This window comes from Fistularia commersonii, chromosome 12 (genome assembly GCF_037954325.1).
Source record: "Fistularia commersonii isolate RoL2024-O1a breed Wild chromosome 12, RoL_Fcom_v1.0, whole genome shotgun sequence".
NCBI classification, from domain to species: Eukaryota; Metazoa; Chordata; class Actinopteri; order Syngnathiformes; family Fistulariidae; genus Fistularia; species Fistularia commersonii.
This window is the reverse complement of record NC_141295.1, coordinates 12,831,337-12,854,100: the sequence shown is the minus strand read 5'-3', so window position 1 is coordinate 12,854,100 and position 22,764 is coordinate 12,831,337. Positions and strand designations below refer to the sequence as shown.

Sequence of the window (22,764 nt, the reverse complement as noted above, 5' to 3'; positions counted from 1 at the left end):
AAAAACAGTCAGGCACGCTGCTCGCCACTATGTGGCCAAGGGAAACTATGAATAATATAAGTGAGGTGTGTGTGAAGAGACGGAGAAATTAGTGTCGGTGAGATACCGAGATGGAGAGCATCATCTGTGAGAAGGCATGACACATTTTGTGGTATGTGCTGCAGCAGACGGTGGGAACGTCAATGGACGACGATGTCTGATACTTTTAAAGAGAGGACTGGTATAGCCTCCTTTGATAAATTAAGTTTAGCGTTAAAATGTAGCAAAGTGTCCAAGTTAAATTTAGCAATACATTGTAACATTAAGTGTGTAACTAGTAAGTTAAGTTAAGCGATAGAGCAGGGGTGTCAAACTCATTTTAATCAAGGGCCACATCAGCATGATGGTTGTCGTCAAAGGGCCACATGTACTGGTATATATGTAACTAAATGTAACTAAAATCTACTGTAAAATAAATATAAGTACTCCTTAATGTTAAATAACTCGGAATTTATTACACATGCAAATCCAAAACGTTAAATAGGTATTTGCATAGATGTAAAAAAAATTGTTTACTAGTTGCTCTGTTACAAAGCTAGCTTTCACTGCTGCAGTGTTTTTGGATGCAACTTTCGTGAACACATTCTGCTGCTATCGTAGTTTGGCTTTTAATTCTTGGAGAATTTGTTGTTTTTTAGGAGGGCTAACATTGGTATACTTCGCTTTGTGTTTGGTGCCAAAATGCCAATGTAGATTGTACTCTGACAACCGATGCTGCCTCATAACACAAAAGACATACCGCTTTTTCTCCTTGAAGCACAAACATGAATTCATGTATTCGCCTTCCCATCTTTCTTGAGAGCCTTCTGCATCAATTTTTCTCTTCCAGGACATTTCGGAATCGTTTGCATTTCTCAATAAACGTAGTTTATGGTCAATGCACACATTTGACTTCGGACAATCAGACCTTTTAAGACGCATTTGCGGGCCACATAAAATAATGCGGTGGGCCACATTTGGCCAGCGGGGCTTGAGTTTGACACATGTATGATAAGAGTTTCAAATAAAAAAAATCCCCCAGCGTCCCCCATCTCTGCTGCCCGAGTCTTCGTCCAGTCTTCAATGTAAATACGCTTAATAGAACCGGTTAATTTCTTCTTTATTATGTATTTTTTATATATGAATTGCTATTTGTTAATTAATTTTTTTTTATTTAAAGACATGTGACAAAACAGGGGGGCTGAAATGGATCAATCATTTTTCAATTAATGTCAATGGGGAAATTGAATTTGACATAAGAGCAAATTGAGTTACGAGCTCAATCATGGAATGAATTACAGTTTTGTCTCGGTGGGAAATATAATCTCATGAAAAGAATTAGATAACTTGAAATAATGCGGTTGCACACTACAGACAGATTACACTTATTTTGAAACTTAACTCTGTGTCTCATTAAGAGAAATAGAACAGTTCTCACAGAAAAGCCTGGATGCTTAGCATGCTAATCTGTTTACAGTAAGAAGAGAATATTTTGGAGAATGTGACTCAATTCATTTCTCCGCCAGAACTGTCCTGGGTGAATAATATTAGATTCACACGACACAAAGTTTAAAAAAAAAAAAAAAAAGGATGTTTCTGGGACATTTCACAGGTTGTGGGTTCAGCGTTTATCTGAAGCTGTGGGCACGTCGATGCTGAAATAAGGTCATTGAACTGATCTAATTTGACCCACAGATTTTGGTTAAAAAAAAAAAAAAAAAAGATACGTGTAAGACAGCTTCCTTTCTAGACGGGGCGAGACAACCTAAGCATTATGCCAGCGGATGAGAGGCCCAACATGAGCCAAACTACACCTCTGTCTGGGAGGAACCGTCTCTGCTGTTTCACTCCTTCAGTTGTCTTACTCTGACTGGCGGATCAGCAGCAGAACAATCTGTGCACGTATTCCCGCAAAAATCCTTTTTTAAACAATTGGCAGAGTGAGGCTAAGCAGCAAATTCGCCAGCAGGCAGTTTGAAAGGGTCCGAAAATGTACTAGGGTAACACACATTTCTGGGCTTGATATTTACCCTCTGCTGCTGCAGCTCTCTGATGGTGTCTTGTGCTTTCTCTAGGTTCTCGCTGGCCGTGTTGCACTGCTGCCTCACCACTGCCAGCTCGCGCTTAATCACATAGTTCTCCTCTGCCTCCTGCGCCCTGGTCACCTGACCCTGGAACAGCAGGATGCGGGTCAGGAGCTTGGCGAGTTTAAACATTAAAATGCTGAACGCGTGTGCACACACACACGCAGCACTGCGGAGTAAATGACACAGGACATTATCATGCTGGGGGAGGGGGTGGGCTCTTCGTTAAATGGCAGGTTTTTCAATCTTCATAAAAAAGGATTTGACTGTTATTGCTGTATTTTGCTTTTCTGCAGAGAGTCAAGAGGACATGGATATAGTGTGTTAAATGTCAAGATATGTGGCTTAGTAGAATCGGTGGCGACTGAGAAACAGCACTGAGTTTTGTAACAAAACCTAGTGACATTTCATCATCTTGTTTTTCCACTAAAAAAGCCAAAAATCTAAAAGTAACAGCCTACCCACTTCTCGCTGAGACAGTCCTAAATTAGTAAGAGGCCCTGGTTGGTATACAGTGTCTATTAGTTTTAAACGGGGCCACACTCGTGGCTTCTTTAATTTCACATGCTATCCCTAACGCTCAGAAAAACAAAGCAGATACATTTAGATAAACTGTATGGAAATGTAATATTTTAGCATGCCACATGCAGATATTATACATTAGCATTTCCTAGATGGATAAACAACATGCAACCGGGGTAAAGTCTTTTACTTGACAAATGGGAATAAGAGACAGTATTCATTCATGCTTATTTGGCTGCAAAATATAGGGACAGATTTTAAGGAGGAGGGAGGCAGAGAAGGTGGAGGAAAGGGTCAGAAGCATGGAGGACAATGAGGTGAGCTGGAAAGTGGCTTATAGTACTCTACCTGTATCAGTCTGTCTGCCAGAGCGGCACTCTCCTACAGTTCAACCAAAGAATAAAACAAGAGGACGAAAGAAAACACATGAAAAGAGTGAAAGACAGTGGGACACCAGAGGGGAGAGAACGTAACAACAGAAGCCCAGAAACCCCCCAAAAAGAAAAGAAGAGCGCAGGATCATGGACAAATACAGACAGGTTGGTAGGGAAATAAAGAGCCAGCAATGAGATCACTCCGTGGATGGAATTTTGCACAGAAGGAAAGATTAAAAAAAACATAGCCGGCCAAGCAAGTACATGTTGGTTTACAATTACTGTTAATCATCCAACGATCAAGAAAAAAAAGGGAAGTGGGACAAAAACTAGCCAAAGAAAAATTCACCTTCTCCGATGCTTTTGTGCCCATGTGCCCACAGAGGAGCATTTTTACTTGTTTTTTAAACCTCAATATTTAAAATATGCACAGTTACATGGTCAATTTAAAACTAAACATTGACTGATGAAATTACAAGAAAGCGACAGTCATAATTGCAAGTCAAAACACATATGTACACACGTGGAACCGCCCACTCTGAACATGGGCCGACAAATTAAATCCAAATGACCTTTTTCTGATTTAAGTGAACAGGGCACTTGGCGCGTATCTAAAATACTGGAGGCTAAACCAGCTCTCACCTTCTCCAGAGTCTCAATCCTCTGCTTCAGCAGCCGGTTTTCCGTGCGTAACCTCTGAAAAAAAAGCGATTAGAACACGGGAGACACATAGTAATTGTCCTATATGTCAAATTCTGTTTGTGAAAAACTGCAATAGTGTTGTGTGTAGATGAATACACTCCGTAAAATACCTTGATCTCAATTTGCTCCTCCATTTCTTTGTTCTTGATTGTGGTGTATTCTTTCTCAAGTCTTAAAGTAAGTTGAGAAAAATGAAAAACAAGAACAAAAAGTAAAAAAGAAAGTAATTCTTTTTTTTTTGTTTGACAAATCTGCTGGAAAAAAGATGATTAAGACCAGAATAACATCCCAAAGATCTACAAAGACCCCGGCCATCTGAAGTCTCCAAGTAATTAGCACTCTTACTTCTTCATCCTTTTGGGGTTGTATTTGACCTGATAGGCCCGAAGGATCAGCTTGTCTGGACAGCTGTCAAACTGGTGAGGGATCACCTTCTGGAAATGCTGGTAGTGGCAGAGCGGACACGGACATGCACACACACGCACGCATGCAGACACACACACACACACACACACACACACACGCACACACACACACACACAGGATTAGGCAGCGTCTGTCGTGCAAAGATTTTCATCCATATTTAATGAAGAGTCACACACATACAAACACTGTTTTAGCAGAGTATCTGCCCGCAGAGAGCGATGAAAGTGTACAGAAATGCGTCAATTCGTATTTAGATACTATAATTTTAATCAAAAAATTGCATCAGTCCATTTAGAATACTCTATTAGCAACAATTCATAACCCACCTAACATAACACCTACCACTGTAGAAATGGGTGAATTAAATCCCAACTGAAGCCCCTTGAATGATTCCCCAGTTGTGTGTCAATTAAACTGAATCATATTCCGTTTCCAGTTAATTTAAGCAGTATGCAAAATTTTCAGAGCTAGTTTTCTCCCCTGTTAATATTAGAGCTGATGAATTCAGGAAGATACACTTGAGGGGAAATTACTATACATTTAATGTAATTTGTAAGTAATTATTCAATAAATATATATATTATCCTGTGCTCAGTATACTAAGATGGCAGCACAACTTTTTCTTTGTTTTAATAAGGACCATTTCCTCTTTTGAAACTTTTCATTTTAAAAAAAAAACAACAACATTTTATTTCAGCTACACATATTCAACATATTGGGAGTCAACAAAAGTGAAAAATAAAAAATAAGTGAAAAATAAATAAAACAGACATAATTATAATGGAAATGAAAAAAATAATAAGTGAAAAGATAAGTAATATAGACTTAATAATACAGATTAAATTCAAAAAGTGTACAGGCATTCCTCAATTTTATAGTCTGCTTATAGCACTGCTGCACCTTTTAATAAATAGGTCCTCTTTTTACTTTAAAGCTGAGTTGTTGATCTCTAACTGCTAAGGCTAAAATTAAACATCAATTAAATTTCCTGACGTGAAGCACACATCTCCTGCTGCTTACCTGCGACATACCCTCCATGTCCAGCTGAATGAGGTCAGTCTGGTTGTACTGCAGGATAGCCAGGCCCACACGGAAGATTATCTCCAGGCCCTACACAGGTCACATATTTCCACATTTATGGGTATTTTTAGCTCAAACAGCGGATCATTTAGAGGAGTGTGCAACAGACTTTCAAAATATCTCTCACCTCATACATGAAAATGTCAAAGATGCGCGTAGCAACGGGCAAAGGGAGGAAGGTGAGGAAGAGGGTGAGAAACCAGGATGAAGCGTACATGGATGTGTGGAAACTCTGGGATCGGAAATGGACGTTGAGCTCTGGAAGTTGCTCCTTAAGGTTCACAGAGTAAAAAAAGATGCTGAATACGTTGGGGAAGTCAATATTATGAGGAAAATATAAATTGCAATCTGCTGCCCCCCTGTGGTTGTGCACAAACTGCAACGCTGTCTGTCACACTGTTCTTACCTGAAGCAGATACTCAAACTGGTAGATGCAGAGGCCCAGTTCAGCCATGCTGGGTTTGAATAGCTCTCTCAGGCGGTACTCTTGCATCAGGCGCACAAACACACAAAACGCCTCCTCCTCTGGCATCTATGAAGCCGTGACAGAGTTCCTGGGTAAATAGGACACTCCTTGCCGGTAGAAGTATTAATTATCAGAGAAATCAACTGGCACTGACTACAGTTCCTGTCCCTACAGTGACATTTTGCCCCCTTGTTACACATCGTTTTCTTTCATTAATTTGTACCTGCATAAGCAGTAGGCCGACAATGAACGCGCTGCCTTGGCAGTAACCCACTTCTCGATCCACCAGAGAGTATGCCTGAAAGAAACACATAAATTTAATTTACTATGCTCTATATTTACAAAAACTGGCACAGCTGTTGTATGTGGTTTTGGCGTCACGATCGGGTCGTGAGAGGTGGGAACAACAAGTTAAGAGACTCATTCTTATTGTAATTATAGCATTTCTAAACACTCATCCTGCGTGTCAGTCAATAGGAATACTGAAATAAGTCCCAGTGCTTGCCTGACCGTTCCTTTATCTATCAAACTGTCACTTCTCTTTTCCGTTTCTTTTTGGCTGATCTTACCAGAGCCAATCATCTGCCTCTGGCTACACCTCCCCTCTGCATCCTCTACTTTCCCACCAACTAACGCCATGTTTTCTTTCACTCCATCCATAAATCTCCTCCTCAAGGCCTCCTACCTGGCAGTTCCGAGCTCAGTGTCCTTCTAACCAGTGCTTCGCTGTCCCTCCTCTGTCCACCTCCAAACCATCACAATCTGACTTTATCTCCAGAACATCTGACATGTGCTGAGGCCTCTGATGGACTCAAACACCCATTCCTATCTGTCCTCCTTCCTCCTAAAGAGAACCTAGACATCTTCATCTCTGCCTCCTGTCCTTTCTTCAACGCTACACCGTCTCCAATCCAGACATCGCTTACCCTTCATTTAAATCAAACTTCTCTGATCTTCTAAAACACACATTGAAAATCAAGTCATCAAGATTTGTCAGGTGAACTTGTCCATTTGGTTACAACAAACTGGCAAATAACCATCATAAGCTACGCTTGACATTTCTTAGAGGAGGCTTTGAAATAGAGACGCAAACATGACATTCTTAAGTCATCAAAATGTCTTGATGTGAAAGCTGAGGAGGTTGACTTGATAACTGTTGCAAGATTCTCGCAATACTCGAGGTACCATCTGCAACAACTTTTATAACCCTAATCACATTTTTTCTACTGACATGAAAAGCAACATCTGGGTGACTCTGGACATGCAGTTATATAAAGCAAAAACATATATTTCTTCACATCTGTATTGAAATGTGTTTTCAAAAGATCTGTTTGGACCCCTGGTGGATTATGGGATTGCAACAGACACGGTGGTTACAGGGACCTAAACAAACAAACACATCATTATTATTGTGAGAAATTAGCCAGCTATTTCTCATTAATCTGTGTTATTACAGAGGACAGAAGTCCAATCTCTTCACCGGTTTAAACATCAAACTGACAGGTTCTGGCCGACATCATGAATGCTGCAAGCTCACCTTCATGACATTGAAGAGGACTTCCTGCCCCAGGCTGTCCTGGCCTTTGAAGAACTCGTGCTCGGGGTAGGTGCGGGCGATGTCTCTGCGGATAAGTTTCTCGCACGGGGAGGACATTTTGAGCAGTTCAGAGTACTGGTTCTTCACCGGCATGTCAGTGGCATTGCCCAGCAGCTGCCAGACGATGGCGCGGAAATGATGCGGGATGCCCTTTCTGATCAACTCCTGGAGGAAACAGAGGGGAACGGCATCAAATGCTGAACATTCTGCCTCTTTGAACAGAGGAAGAGGGATGCAATTTTTAAACCCTTGCAGAGCAAAGATCAGAAAAATGGAACATGTGGATGATTTGATTCAAGAATGTCATTGTAAGAGACACGAATCATGAAAAGCCAATGACAACAAGGGTCTTTTTTGATCTCACAAAGAGTGTTGGTTCTTATATCGCTGCCAAATCCCATTGTGGCAGCTGGACTTTGTTTCCCTCCTAGAAGACGTTTCACCTCTCATTTGATGATGATCGGCCATGACCTGAATGACTGAGAGCCCTCGCACCATTACTTTGGTATGTTTTCCTGTTTTACCCTGACTCATGCTGCTATCCTTTCTGTCATTAATCTTGTTTCCCCTGGGTTTTCTCTTTTTATCACAGAGGACAGAGGGAAAGTCAAGTGACAAGAGGAAGGAGACATTTGTGTAGGTGCATTGTATTTACATAATGTTGGTGCACTTTTCCTTGAACAGCAAAATAAATCAACATAACAATGCAATTTCTGGAGAAATGGCATCGGATGGGGGGAATGGGGGGGCTGCAGACTCTTAAAACAGAGGAATTTGCTTTCTCGAGGTACCGAAAAAAAAACATTTGTTCTGGCCATGACATTCCATACTTTGTGAGAAACTCAAGTGCAGGACTCCTGGGAGGTCCTTGCAGGCCCCGTACACAGCAGCAGTCACGTGACTAGCTAAGGACTGCGGGGACCTGACGAACAACAATAATGCAGCGACTGCATGTTGACAGCGGCAGAGAGGGGGATAGTCTTATTTGTGGCCCTTTCACAGTGTCTAATGTGCGCATGGTGCTGCTGCAACACCCCGTTTGGACTTTGCAAATATACTCCTGGGGGCACTGCCATCTTTTGCAACGGAAGCTCTCATCTGTGCATAACCTTTGGGTATCCAAAGATTTGGGTTTTGGGGTTCCAAAAATGACTAGCCATCCGTGTCTTTATGTACTTTGCTGGATGAGATAAATAGATTTTACATACTTTCTCATTGCATTGAAAACTATCCATCACTGTACAATATTCTGTTCCTGGTCAGTTCGGTTAGCTAAACACATATTTTCTAGTAGCATCTGATATTCATGTGTTAGTTAATTTCCTTTATTATCCATATGCTCTGTATGTTCACATTTTTAGCAGGGCTTATTGTCCACAATTACTTTATATTCGCAAACAATCACCTTATATAGCCTTATATTGGGACTGTTTATTCAAATGTCTCCCCCTGGATGTTGTGTTAGCTGTGTTCGAGCGCCTTTTATCCATGTAGCAGTGTTGTCACGACCTTTTTGCCAAATAGTAGATCATTCAGCATCTCTGTCAGCCACCATAAACTAACATTTAACATCTGCTGTCTGTGTCTTAGAGTCTGATAACCATACAGTAGAATTTGTAGAGAGTAAATAAGTATCTAGCGTCTGTTAACAATGCGCTCTATGAATAAATCATTAATAGTAGCACATGTTATTGCAAAAGAATCTCAAGATACTCTAAACAGAGCTGATCAGTTTGGCTATTGGACTGAGGACATTTTGGGAGCCTAATACTGATCCAAAGGGACACTTATTAAAAGAAAAGAAAAAATGTACACTGATGCTGCTTACTTAGCAATGCCACCAATCACGTCGAAAGTGACAGTAAAAAAAAAAAAAGTAGCCGACAGGTTTTTCTCACCAGACAAGAAGAGAAAATCTGTGTTGACATCTCCTACTCGCCTTAAGGGATGTAATTTGCAACTAAAACAGTAAGTAAATGAATCTGGCAGTTGCAAATCTGATCAGCTCAAATTTTATTTCACGCCACTAATTCTGTGTTGGCTTTCTCTATCTCACTCTGAAATTATGATAATTTTGCAAATCCTGTGCAAATGGCAGTTATCTTGGGTTAAGCAGATTTGATCCAGGGACTAAAGCAATAGCTACTCAAGAGCAGGAATATTGCTATGGAGACTGCTGAATGTGTTTTTAATCAAAACAAAATGGCTTCTGTCACTAAAGTAAAGACCTTTTTCTAAGAAAATGTTTTCCGCACTTCCTACTGCATTTTGTAAATAGCATGTAAACTGTTTACCGTTTTGCCTGTGGTCTTCATCATGGATTCCGAGTGTATGTGAGATTTAAAATTACTTTAAACAATCCAGCTCTTTGGTTAATTTCATGCAGTATCCACGCAGCGGCGGTTGAGATTACACAGGTTTCGCACATGGAGTCTGTCCAGTCGTTGGAAAATGTCGGCAAAATGGAGCCTAGGGCTCTCACAGACAACACTGAACTACTTGTCTCAGACACACTGGCGCACTGAGCTAAAAAAGATGCACACTGTGACCTCATGAATAAAACAGAGCAGTGACGCATTCTACGTGAGGTGGAGAATGCCAGAGAGAAACTAAAAGGTACAATGAGTCAAAAGGATTTATGTTGCCAAAAGCTGAGGACACACTGCCTGATTTTACCCGTGATTTGGAGATTTTTGAACCGACTACGAACACAATTGGGTAGTATTAATTACTGGCCCAACAGCTATCATAGCTAGCCAAAAGCAAAATGACAAAAAGTAACCACGACACAGGAAAAAGCATCAGAAGACAAAAAGTACAAGAATTAGTGGGTAAAACAAAACTGTGAGGACAAACAGCGAGGCAGGGAGAGGGGTGATGAAACCATAATGGACTAATTTGACTGGTGCAAACAATTGCAAAAGCGAGCAGTTTGTCATATGTTTGTTTATCCTCTAAAATATCGCTCTCGTGGACATGGCTCAAGCACTCAGGTAGCACTAGCTGGGTTGACAAACCATGTAGTCAGCGATCCCCTGTCAGACACAGTGGTTAAATGTGCGAGCCCTTCTCTTTTCTGTGTCATAGAAAAAATCTGCTGAAACCAGTGGGTTAGTGTGTACACCAAGTGTTTTGAAATAATCGTTCCAAGTTAACTAGATCATGCTAACTTAATGCTGAAATGGCAATGAAATAATAAAATCTGATTGTGTTGTAATTTCAGATGTATTCATTTCAAAGTATTTCCAAAGAACGCATATTTACAAGATCCTCATCGCAACACCTATCATGCGGTTTCCTGCTAGTCTCATCGTCGTTGGAAGCCAAAAATGAAATACCACCTTCAGGAGTTTATCTTTCTTGCGTCTCCACTCTTCCCACTCGTTTACAATGCGACCCCAGAGGATCCAGGTGTCCTCTTCCAGGTGGGAGAGGTTAGAAGATGCCGAGGAGCTTGACACCAGCGAAGAGCCACTATTGCGTCGAGAGCCTGTCATCGAGCGCATTGACTTGGAGTCGGCCTCCAGCAACCTGTGATGGGTAAAGTTAAAAAAAAATTAAAAATTAGAATACACCCAATGGCGTGTTTGTATAAGTTTTTTTTTACTTTTAGTCCCTGGGGGCTTTCTGGATTTCTTTAGATAACATTTTTTATAAAGTGGTCATTATCTTCACTGGTGCAGTTTGAATGTTATCACTCTTAGGTAGACACGAACCTTTCAATTCATTTGTGTTACGTTTTACTTGAGGAAATCCTTGTGAAGGAGTGGTTTGTGAGTTTGTGTCAGCAGAGATGTGTTGTTGGATGCATTAGTAGTTGGTCTCAGCCAACTGGCATCCAGCCCATTTTTTGCCTTCTAATTGCCTGTCCATTTACATTTATATTTCTATTTATTGAGACATATAACTGTTACGCTCTTGTGAGGAAAGAATTTCCCCTATGGGGATCAATAAAGTTTATCTTATCTTATCCCTGAGATGGGTAAATTCTACATAAGGATCCGAATAGAAAAAGACCTGAGAGGGGATGTTGCAGGCCTTGGCAGCTGGACAGTCTGGTGTAGAGCCCAGTCTACTAATTTTTACTGGAGTTCGGGAGTAGAATGCCCTCTACTGCTCATCAAAAGAAGTCAGGCAACATGCTCAGGGCATCCGGTAAGGACACCTTAAGGCATGTCCAGCTGGTAGGAGGCCCAAAAAGCTGAAGGGATTAGATTTTTTTTGCTGTTGAAACATCCTTGGGCTCCCCATAGAGGGGGTGAGGTACCCTGACACACGAAATAGGCTTAGCCGAGAGGATGCCCTAGAGGTGTGGATGGCTGTTGTTCAACTATGACATTTCTAAGATCATATAAAATGAGCAACAGACCCTTGAGCATCAGTGTAGCTTTACAATAAGAAAGGCAGTTCACTCTACAACTGTTTGTGACAATTACTGCCCTTACATTGCAGTCTGTACCGATGTCCCTTCATTGGTGTGATAGTGACCTCTTGTGTTCTCCACAGTCCCTAGGCTTTTGTTTTGCAGATTCTGGTGGGAAATAGCTTGATCCTCTGCAGTGGTACTGCCAGGAGCCCCCCATTGTTTTTTGTTTTATGAATATTAAATCCATTACCATATCAGGTCAGCCTGAACTCTGTAACGGTTTGCGCTACTGTTATAATTAGTATGAGATCATTTCTGCCCGTCCCTCCCACACATGCTTTGTCACACTATTGCTTTCTGTTGCTGTCTCACTCTTGCTTTCTATTGCTGGCCTTCTCTCTCCTTCTACCCCAACTGGTCTAGACAGACGGTCACCCACTGCAAAATTAAAAAATTGTAAAAATGTAGCCACATCTCTGGACCATTTTAGTATCACCATTTGCTCCATGGTTGTTAAGGTTTTGAAAAATGTTAAAAAAAAACCCTCACAGACTACAGCATGTAATTAAATAGTCTATCTTTTGCTTCAAATTCGAGCATTCATTGGAGTTACTAATGGAGCAATCTGGTAACAGAGATGATGTGACCTGGTTTTAAACCATGAGGGTGTGTCACTTGACCCAATGTGTTGAATTCCGTCTTAACACTTGAAACCTTCAGTGTATGTCATTACTAGATGCACCTGCATTGTTACCATTGTCCTCACCCCACTGTTCCCATCAATCCCTAGCACTTTTAAATAAAGTTTAATCAAGCCCAACTGTGTTGTGTAGTGAAATAGGAGACGAGAACATTTATGACACAGCTACGGTTGAAGTCAAATCCCGTGGAAAATTTGGTTTGTCATGCACGAGATAAAATCTCACCATGGCATAGAAAAGTCATTTTTGAGTACAATTACTTTTAAGATATTGTCCCTGAGGGAATCTTTTCTGAAGCGATTCAGTACAGAACCTGTTTAAAGTTGATTCTGTGTGCTGAGGGTGAGGTACTTAAGTGGAAATGAAAAGTTATTTGTTGCAGCGACAAGCGACCGAGGTGACCTCGATGCAGGCTAATGTCATGGATTTAAACTGTTGTTCAGGGCATTGTAGCCCCAAGTCAATCTCTTGCTGTTATGTTCGCAGCAAAGTTACTGCACTGCAGGAATCTACTTAAACGTCTCTCTGATTTCAACAACACTAACTGATAAATCTACTTATTTCCTAAAACACAGGCCATGCTAGATTGTGCTTCCTGTTTGACCTGGCATTGGCTTGAACAATAGGTTTCAAATTCAAAGTTCATGTTGGTTCTTAATTAGGGCAAAATAAAAATGACAGCAGTTTGGCTCTTGGCGACTTCCCGCTACGGCAGCACAGGGACCACAGAGCCAAACACAGCCAATTATCTCATTAGGGGGGGTTTGTCAGGATGAGCGGCCGATAATCAGGAATAGAATTGGCCGTAGCCTTGGCACATTTTTGTTTACACCGCTGAACAGGAAATGCCCTCTGCACCTCCTCTGAAGAGAGATGTGTTTTCTGAACTTCATGGGGCATTTAGACTGTGGCATGTTGTCGATTACATTTTACTGACTCACAACTCTAAATCATGTGTCGCACTTCTGTGTGTAGCTGCAGCTAAATGTGACTATGTAGCCTTACCTCATCTGTTTGCATTAACTGTCATTTAAAGGATTTGTTTTTTTTTAAAGATCTTTCATCAACGTTGTTATTCCTAAGTGGCCTTTTGAGCCTTCGCAATGTCTAACCCGAAGTATTTCAGTCTATTTCTATCCTGCTGACTGGTGTAACTGGAAATATCATCTAAGCAACTGCTTGAGCTACTTTTCCCGTTCCTTCCATCTCTCTGATAGATCTTTCCCCAGGTCTTCATGGCTGGTGATCGTTCCCTCACTAAGCTGTGCTAATCTTTATACCGCATCACATTATCACGAATGATGTTCTTTCAACATCGACTAACAATCAGTTTTGATAGGCCTGTTATAAACCTCCAACCTACAACTCCTGGGAGATGAAGAGGTCTTATGGTTTGGTCTCTCATGCATACACATGCTAGCTCATAGTCTGAACTCATTTCAAATAGTTATTAACCAAGTCGTGACAGATTACTGTTTTGAGTGCATTGTTAATTGTTGTTCTGTCGGAGTGCTCATAAATGTGCCATCAATTGTTTGTCTGCCCGTCTGCAGAGGGGGAACTCTCCTTCGGGGCTGTCACTGTGGTTTCTCCATGCTTTCCCCATTAAGAAGGTTTTTTCCATGGAAGTTCTGTCTTTGGGTCCAGCTACTTGAGAATAAATTTGCTTGACAAGTCCCTAGCAACTGTTAAAAAAATTTTAGAAACCTAAAATTGACAGACATTCCTATCAATCCAAATGGGGGATGTTTTTTTGTTTGCTTTTTAGAAAATGTTGGGAAACATTTCCCTTCAGTGGCACAGAGCAGAGGTATATTTAATTTTTAAATATCTCCGTGCATCTAAAAAATATATATGCTAAGAGTCACTGCAAAGAGTAAAGATGGCTTAAGTAACAAGGCTAACAAGAAGTTAAAAGACACTGATAAATAGCACTAATCTGTATACAACCGGTATTGCATGATTTCATCCATTCAATGAAAGATTAAAATCACTGTTACAGCTTTGGCCTGGTAGTAGCAGTAGCATCTTTCAGAACGCTCACTTCATTTAGATTCCTACTGGAAACATAAAACACTTTTTTCCTATTTCGAAAAAACTCAATGAGAGCATTTTTGGAGAACAAGCACGGATTTTAATTGTCTTATTAGTTTTCTCTATTCCAAAAAGTGCATTTTCTTTTGTGCAGCAAATTCAGAAGCTTCTTATTTCAAGAAGCACTATGAGCACAATGATGGAAAGCACGGATCTCACCGGTTCTGCTCCTCCAACTTGGCCAGCAGCTCCAGTTCATCTGGACTGAGATTCTCAGAATCTGCTGGGGAGGCTGCAGGTGCTGACAGAGCTGCATCATGGGACGATGAGTCTGGACTGAGCACCGGGCTGCCCGTGGATGGCGGGTCCGGATCCATACCGGGAGGGGAGGAAGGGCAGTCTAGCTGCGTGGGAGTCCCGCCAGAACCCTCTCTCTCTGGGCTGCCACTGGGTATAGACATGGCGGTGACAATGAGTGGGATGGCGAAACGGCGTAGGCACGAGGTCTCGGGGTAGGTCCTCTTCTTCAGTGAGTGGCTGACTGGCCGCCTGGCTGGCCGAGACGACGCATTCAAAGGTTTTCCAGCCTGTCGTAGAAGTCAGAGAATGCAATGTGAAATAAACTGATCACAGGTTTGAAAAGAGAAACTCATAAGCAGACAATTTTAAAAGCTAAAACTGCTAGTGGTATTATAAATGTTAGTCAAGAGCGACAGGAATTTACAACAACTGACTCCAGGTTAAAAAATAGCACTACCGTAATTTCCAGACTATCGAGGGCACCTGACTATAAGCAGAACTGGCTGAAAATAACAAAATAAATATATGTGTACATATATAGTCTGCACTTGTCTATAAGCCGCAGGTATCCTCATCGTAACATGAGATGGACTGAATCTTTTTTTTTTAACTTTTGATGAAATACATACCAGGAAAAAAAATTGTTTTCTAAATAATGCCTATAACATGGCTGAAAAAGATTAGTATCAAATAACAGGAAAAATCGATCCATCCATTTTCCATCCCCACTTTGCCCTACTCCAGCTGATCACTATCTTCATCTTCCTTCTGCGTACTAAAACCATTAAAATCCTCTTCCTCTGTGTCAAAATTGAACAGCCTCAGAATTTCATGGTAATTTCATCAGCACGATGTGACGTGGCTAAACGTTTTGGCGGCATGAAGCTTGTTAGCCCAAGAAAAAAAATCCATAAATTAGCCGCATCATTGTTTAGGCCGCAGTGTTCAAAGCCTGTGAAAGCAGCTTATAGTCTGGAAATTACGGTATCACTCATTCCGGGTCTACTAATCACTGTCTATTTGTCTATAAATTATTACAAACTGTTGTTAAAGGCAATTCTTGATCATTTTAAAAAAATCTGTGGTTGGATAAGCTGTATCGAGCTAGGAAAGGTTTCTCGCATGGCCTATCCATTATATGCACTGGAGTAGTAGTAGTAATAATAATAGAACACAAGATGGGTCGCGAAAATTACAACAGTACCAGGTACAATTGTGGCAGCCTCCAAAACAACAGTATGGTTGAAATACTAGCTGTAGTGGATAAGTATATCAAAGAAATTAAGAAAAGAGACTTTTTCAGTACGTCATACAAATCACATCTTAAAATATGCACAAAAAAGGTACAATAGATGGCAATAGCAAAGTGTAGGTACAGATCCGATTAGCACCGAGATGTGAATAATGGCACTCCACACCCACATCAAAGCATTCTTGTCACTGCATTGAATATTACCGTCACAGTACTTCATTGCAAGTGGACGCTCACTATTTTTAACTTCTAAAAAGCTTTGCATGTCATCTCCCTTCGAAAAGTGATAAATAAGCATTCAGAGACATTTTTAAAGCTGGTGCAAACTAGGGAAGAATATATCAAAACCAACATGAGAGAGAAGATTTCGGCAAAATTCAGAGAGGCAGGTGAGACTGTTTGCTACAGATCTACTAAATTGCTTAAGTCACCGCCCTGGAGCGAGAGAGTTAAGGAAGCTATTCCTTTGTTTGAAATTCCATATAAACCCTGGTGTAACATCACAAACAGAAAAACAAACTTGGCAAAATGGATGCCACTGTACTTATCGGGTGAGGGGAGCTCCATGTTGGACATTTTTAGCTGGCTGGGGTTAGCGCGTGTCTTCCAGACTAAATTGGTCGCTTTCACTTAAACAGTCATTTGAGTCCTGACAGCGATATTCACACTGCAGACGCGGAATGATTTAGACATTGGCCTTGACATGTATATGAAGACGTAAATCATATCCAACTGAGAATACTGATGCATCAATGGTAGTATGAGAACATCAAGCATATCAGGAACAAACAATTGTACAAGAGCTTAGTTGCATACCGCTGCTTCTTCTCAACAAAGGAAGCAATGCAAATGAAAATGTCTTTAGTTCATAACACAGACATATGCAGGTTCCTGTTTTCTCTATGCCACTGCGAGAGACAACAAAGGTGGGGCTGACATTGGAAAGTGAAGAAAATAAGTCAGGGGCAGAGTAACACATCACAAACGCTATGTTTATACAATGTCATCAATCTTGTTGGGATGTCAAGATAAGTTCCTCATGCACAGTAAAATGATATAGCATGCATATACATGCCGGAAATTGTCCTGATGGAGAGACACTGCATGGATGAGAAGAGAATAATAGGTAAAACAATGCATGGGGATTGAACAATGGAAAACTCGACCCGATCGAAAGAGCGGTGAACAAGCCAATGAGACTAACCACATTTGTCTCCAGCAGGGGTGCAGACTGCTTGACATATCTGGCTCCACAAGAATGTAGATTTCAAAAGAACTCCATCATATTCAACAAACGCTTGGTATATGTCTTTAAAAAAGATGAGGAAATTATATTTGATATATTGAGGTCTCGACAATACAGGGAACTATTGAAGTAAATATGAGTCACGGTGTCCAGCCACTGTAAAAGGTGTGAGTCGTAGAGGATTACAACTGAGTGCTAATGTTTTGCATTACGCACTGATAGAATAAAGAAAGCAGATGTCCCGAGCTTGAGCTTTGGCCTGTGCATGAAAGCAATATGGTGTTAATATTGTGTTTAAGGGAAAAGTAACAATGTATTTGTTTCTTTGTGTGACATGACTTAGCAGTAGGGGTAGATAACTAATCAACTGTGTACATTCTGTGCAAGGCGTGCAGCTCCGTGACAGACGAGACGCATGTGAGATCTTAACAGGTCATTAAAGCGGGGTAAATTTGAGATTTCATTACAAATTAAATGTATCATTAGTTTCATTATCATGGATCTTGGCAGCAAGAGATTGTTTAAAAGTCTGCAAACAAATCACGCTGCCCATCCAAACAATCAATCTAGCCCTCTGTGCTCATCCTGAGTGGGATTATTGTCCATTACACAGGGTTGAGAGATTGTAATGTTTTCAGAAAACAAGTCCCTCACACTCTGCCGAGTGCCTCTTAGAAGTCTGTTGTAGTCCAATATACTGAATGATGACTGGATGATTGATAGAAACACAGGTTAGTGACAGTCAGAGGTTGAAATGCTTCTTTATCCTGATGATTGTGTTATCATTCAGTTTATTTATGCACAACCACCTGTATGTGCATTATCAATACATAACTTATGGAGCACTTTTAAATAAAAAGCAAAGGTTAATGTGGGTTATTTCATGTCTTTCAATTCATTGAACCGGTAATTATGTTACAAGCAACTGGCACTTCTGTCGTTGCTTAATGATGGTAGTTAAACTGCTATTAGGTACATCATCAACCTTTAATTACATGCCTGCTCATGATTGCCACATATCATTTCATGGACATTAATATTTTGTGCCTGATTGAGAAATTGAAAATCATGACCCCTCCATACCTTGGGTTTTTAAAAGTTGGTGCCAAGATGTGTCAATGTACATGTTCTGAGCAACTGATATTTCATTTCAGTTTCCATTCATCATTCGATTGTAAACCATGTCTTGATACTGTCAGTACGCAACTTGTCAAGACTCTGCGTTGTGATGGATGCATGGATTGTTTGGGTGGAGGTTTAATGTCTCCTTGGCCAGCAGCGCAATCAACAATTACAATACTGTGCCAGGTTTGGGACTGAATGACTTGAGCTGTCATCGCACAAACAGACAGTGGTATTGTTCAGCACTGACTCACACACGCTAGTACGCATATGCAATGTCAATCATTCAAACCCATGTGCCCATTACCTTAACAAAAAATCAACATCCATGGTTTATATGCAATTCTTTTCGCAGAATGGGTCTGATTTACAAAAGAATTTCCAAAGTTCCCATCTGTGCTTGGTGACAAAGACTGAAGCTGCCCGGGGCACCAACCCCCTTGATCCCCTCCGTAACATCGACCAACAAGGGCACCATTCGGGGCCCCCCTGTATAAATTATACCTAATGCTATCAAAGACATTCGGAGGCTTCAGTTGCTTCCTTGAAGGCAGAAAAAATTAAAACACAAAAATGTTTCAGTTAATTCCCCTTTTAATGGGTACCCGTTGCTTCGTGTGCCTCTTACCCTCAGGGCTCTTCAGCCTTGAAGACGTCGATGACCCCTTTGTTAATCCCTAGCTGTTACCCTTGTTGTTGTTGTTCCATCTCCAGATCTCATGTTGGGCTTCTGACACGAGGACTGTTTTTTTTTTTTTTTTTTCTCTCCACACTGCTCATCTACTGTCCTTGTGACTGCTGCTGGGCTCGACATTGCTCACATGCCCCATTGTAAGGGGAAGGATGTGTTTTCATCTGATTTTGCTGCTAAAAACTATTTCTGTTGCTGTTTGTGACAGACGCTTTTTGCCAAAGACGGTGTCTGAAATGGCGCAGATATCCTGAAAAGTTTAACAAAAACAAAACAGAGTGGACTGGTAAAGCCCACTGTTGAAAAGGTTTCAAGCATCTGCCTGTGATGCGACAGTGGATATGAATGTTGCTAGTACTTTGGTTTCAGGTCAAGTTTCTCTGCACAGTAAATGGGTATCTATTAACTCTAGGAGCACAAGCCTTCCAGCAGCAGCAGCTTCCTCGGAACTCACGAATGCCAAACTATACCAGTTACATTATCTCGAGGGCTGAAATGTTATTTTTTTTGACAACTTTCACAAATGTACTATGACCTAAACATACTTTTTTGATTAGCACACATTTGGACATAAGTGTAAATGAGGAAGATGCAATTAGGGCCACTGCAATGGCAATATGGTCCTAAATGTGATTTCTGACAAAATTCCTGAACGTTTCTGGTAACCATATACTTCATATAACGGATTTATTTTGTCTTACTCAAAATTGTGTGGCTCCAATCAGTCATTCCAACAGGAAATTTTTCCAAATAGCTGAAGCCCTGCTTTTTGTAATGTAACAACGACAACACAGCTCTAACATGCAAGGCCCACAAATAAGACACTGAATGAAGCGACAAACTCCCCTTATCATGCACTGCATGGAGCAGGATTACCTGACAGTAGGGAGGAAGATGTCAGCTGACAGCTTTCAGCTACAATCCCTGTGGATCCCTGCCTCTTGGACTCTACTTGAATCAACAATAATGGCTAACACTGCACTCATATCCATCATATCTCTTAATTTCTTATTGTCACAGAAACTGTTATAAATAGAATTTGTAGGTGTGTTTATAATCAACTGTTATGTCTGTCCTCAGCATGCATGGTTTGCCTTGAAATTGACTATGAGAGGATTACACCAAACGTAACCAATCTATGAAAAACTCATTAACCCCGATCATTGAATAAATTTCCTTTTTAGGCACACACCCTTGTATTTTGTTTCTATTGCATTTCATAATTACATAATGCATTGCATAATGATAAAAAATTGAAATACCTTGATAAGAAAGTATGGGAAAAGCGGACAGTAAGGAGCTCTCACGCCTGTTAAAGTATGAAAGGAGAAATATGAGAGGCATACATTTCACACTTTCACAATGTACCTTTGTTTTGATATTAATGCTGTTTAAGCTGTGCAAACCTTAAAGTTATGTGTTTACTGACACAGGCCGACCAATGACTCTGCAATTCACGGAGCAAATTATGTTTAAAAACTTACTTTGGGAAATAGCTTGTCATCAACAGCCTGTGTGGCAACACTACTCTCACCTGTTAATCATACTTCAATACCCTTTGTCTGTAGTAAATAATCCACTGACATCCATGACAGTCCCAAGGCTATACTGGCAAACTATCATTTCTCGAGTCAGTGAGTGCTTTCGTCTGGTTTACACAAAAGTACTTTTCACTATTGAGTTGACCTTCAGAAAAATGACTGGAGAAGAAGATTGAATCACTATCTATGAAGCCATGGGAAGGAAGATAAGGAAAATATGGGTTCTGACAAAGTTACTCAAAAACGTTATGAACTACATTCCTGACTTATAGTCTTGACAATCCAGCTACAACTTGGCCAGAGTGAAAGCAACAGCCCTCTACGTACATTATTATAAATCGGCAAACTACAAGAACAATAAGGTGGGGAGAGGGGCAGCGGTTGCAGTCTGCTCTCAGCGCAGCAGCCAGGTCATCATGCTGCGCCCTATTTTTAAGTGTCAGCAGAGCAGATGAGGAGCAGCTCCGTGCATGAGCATGTCCGAAACCAAAACACATACCCAACAATGTAGCCAGGACAGATGCTACAAAAAATTGCATGTGCTCATGGTCTTTTTCTCTTATAAACTCTAGGTGCACATAAGAAATTGAAATCTAGATTTCGTTCTGCCATTCATCAACAATGAACTGAGCAAACAGCCTTACAGGTCACCAAAAATGTGATCATTTGTCCACATCAAATAGTCCAACAAATAATCGTCAAGCTTAATATTTGCTCACTCACTGCCTCCTGTTCACAGGTGAAGCACTAAGATTCGCATGGAGGGAAAGAGGATAACCAGAGCAGAATTAGCCATGAGTCTTGAATTATTCCTGGCTGCAGTCCATCAAATAAATCACTGCACAGCCTCTCAAAAGTGAACTTTTTTTTTTTTTATAAAGCAGATTGCATAGTTAGACTTACCTTGACTTGTCCTGACTCAGTCTTTTTGGATGTTATATGAACTACATAAGACAGCAAAGCGGGTGCTTAAGAATGGTGGAGCAGTATCGAAACAGCCCTTTTTAGTCATTAAAATAAAGGGTAAATAAAAAAATAAAAAAAATCAGTGACGGTAAAAACAACATTAACTGTGATTAGTTGTGAGCCCACTGCAAGTTATGCCTTCGACTGTTGACACGAGAAACAGCTTTGGCCATAAATCAAATGTTAACAAGCAAAATTCAGGAAATATAAAACGATAACTGAATAAATCAAAAATAACCAAAAATTATGGAAAACTATGTCAAAACTTGGGCTACCATTTTTGTTGAAAAACAACAACCGAACATGTGTTTGAATTTCTTGTCTGCATGCAAACACACAAAATGTGGACGAACGATGATTAAAGGTGCATTCTGTACAATTCAAAATCAGTTTTTTTTTCAGTTCCTCCAGTATTAGCTTACCACTCATTCACTCAGATAACAAGTGAGCAGTGACAATGAGGGTCGAGGATAAGGTCTGACTGAACTGAACAAGGTTAAATTACCCATTTTTTCGGCAATCGTTTGTATTTATTGTCCCTGTTTGTGTGATCACACACACCGAAGTTCTGAGAATGCAGCTCTGATGAAAAAACCCAACAGGAAGTGATAATCAGAGGCTGATTTCCTTGAAAGCAAACTGCATGACATGTGTTTCAAAAGTCATAGGGTTTTCACAGAGAGACCTGATTGTTGTATCAACTATACAGATAGGACAAGCTCGCTACTCAACATTAAACATTTTTATTTATAGTGGTTTCATTGCATAGCTACAGAACCCTGAAGTTGCACTCCTCCACGTTGTGAATAGTCAGCCATACCTTGAATTGAAACCTTATGACCCAACAGCTTTTAGCACCATGTTTGTTTTTCAAGTCAAATCCAATAGTCCCTGTCTAAAATAGAATTAATCATGAAACTAAGAGGCTTTAAGTTCAAGTGGTCAACATTGAGAGTAGGCCAGTTGTTTGGTCTTAAGAGCAAGTTACTCCTGTTTACTTGGCCGTGAAGGGGGGGAGGGGGGGAATCACTCTGTTTAGAGTGACTGCAAAGTCAAAAAATATGGATGAGATTGATATGACCTTTGAGTTAAGACCACTGTTTACCATCACAACCTCTGGTTTTGATCGGCCCAAGCACATCTGGACAGGTGGATGCTGTAACGCCGGCATGATTCAATCACCAAAACAAAACATGCGAACAGAAAGGCTGTTCAATAAACATAAGGGTGACTCATGCAATCTATTGCCCTGCTACTTGAAGGAGCTGTTATCCCA

The 22,764-nt window shown here is 40.7% G+C and overlaps 1 protein-coding gene across 1 annotated transcript in view; it reads right to left on the bottom strand.

The window, feature by feature from the left end:
• The window catches only part of evi5l (ecotropic viral integration site 5 like), a 28,966-nt gene that overhangs the window by 5,383 nt on the left and 819 nt on the right, over window positions 1-22,764 (bottom strand). Inside the window, exons 2-13 of the mRNA XM_086157171.1 lie at window positions 14,590-14,957; window positions 10,611-10,800; window positions 7,210-7,434; window positions 5,896-5,970; window positions 5,613-5,738; window positions 5,334-5,477; window positions 5,147-5,236; window positions 4,046-4,143; window positions 3,811-3,871; window positions 3,641-3,694; window positions 2,973-3,005; window positions 2,049-2,189 (exon numbers count right to left, since the gene is read on the bottom strand). Of these exons, the coding sequence (XP_086013297.1) occupies window positions 2,049-2,189; window positions 2,973-3,005; window positions 3,641-3,694; window positions 3,811-3,871; window positions 4,046-4,143; window positions 5,147-5,236; window positions 5,334-5,477; window positions 5,613-5,738; window positions 5,896-5,970; window positions 7,210-7,434; window positions 10,611-10,800; window positions 14,590-14,831 (1,479 nt within the window). The 5' untranslated portion in view covers window positions 14,832-14,957. The remainder of the gene's footprint in view (window positions 1-2,048; window positions 2,190-2,972; window positions 3,006-3,640; window positions 3,695-3,810; window positions 3,872-4,045; window positions 4,144-5,146; window positions 5,237-5,333; window positions 5,478-5,612; window positions 5,739-5,895; window positions 5,971-7,209; window positions 7,435-10,610; window positions 10,801-14,589; window positions 14,958-22,764) is intronic.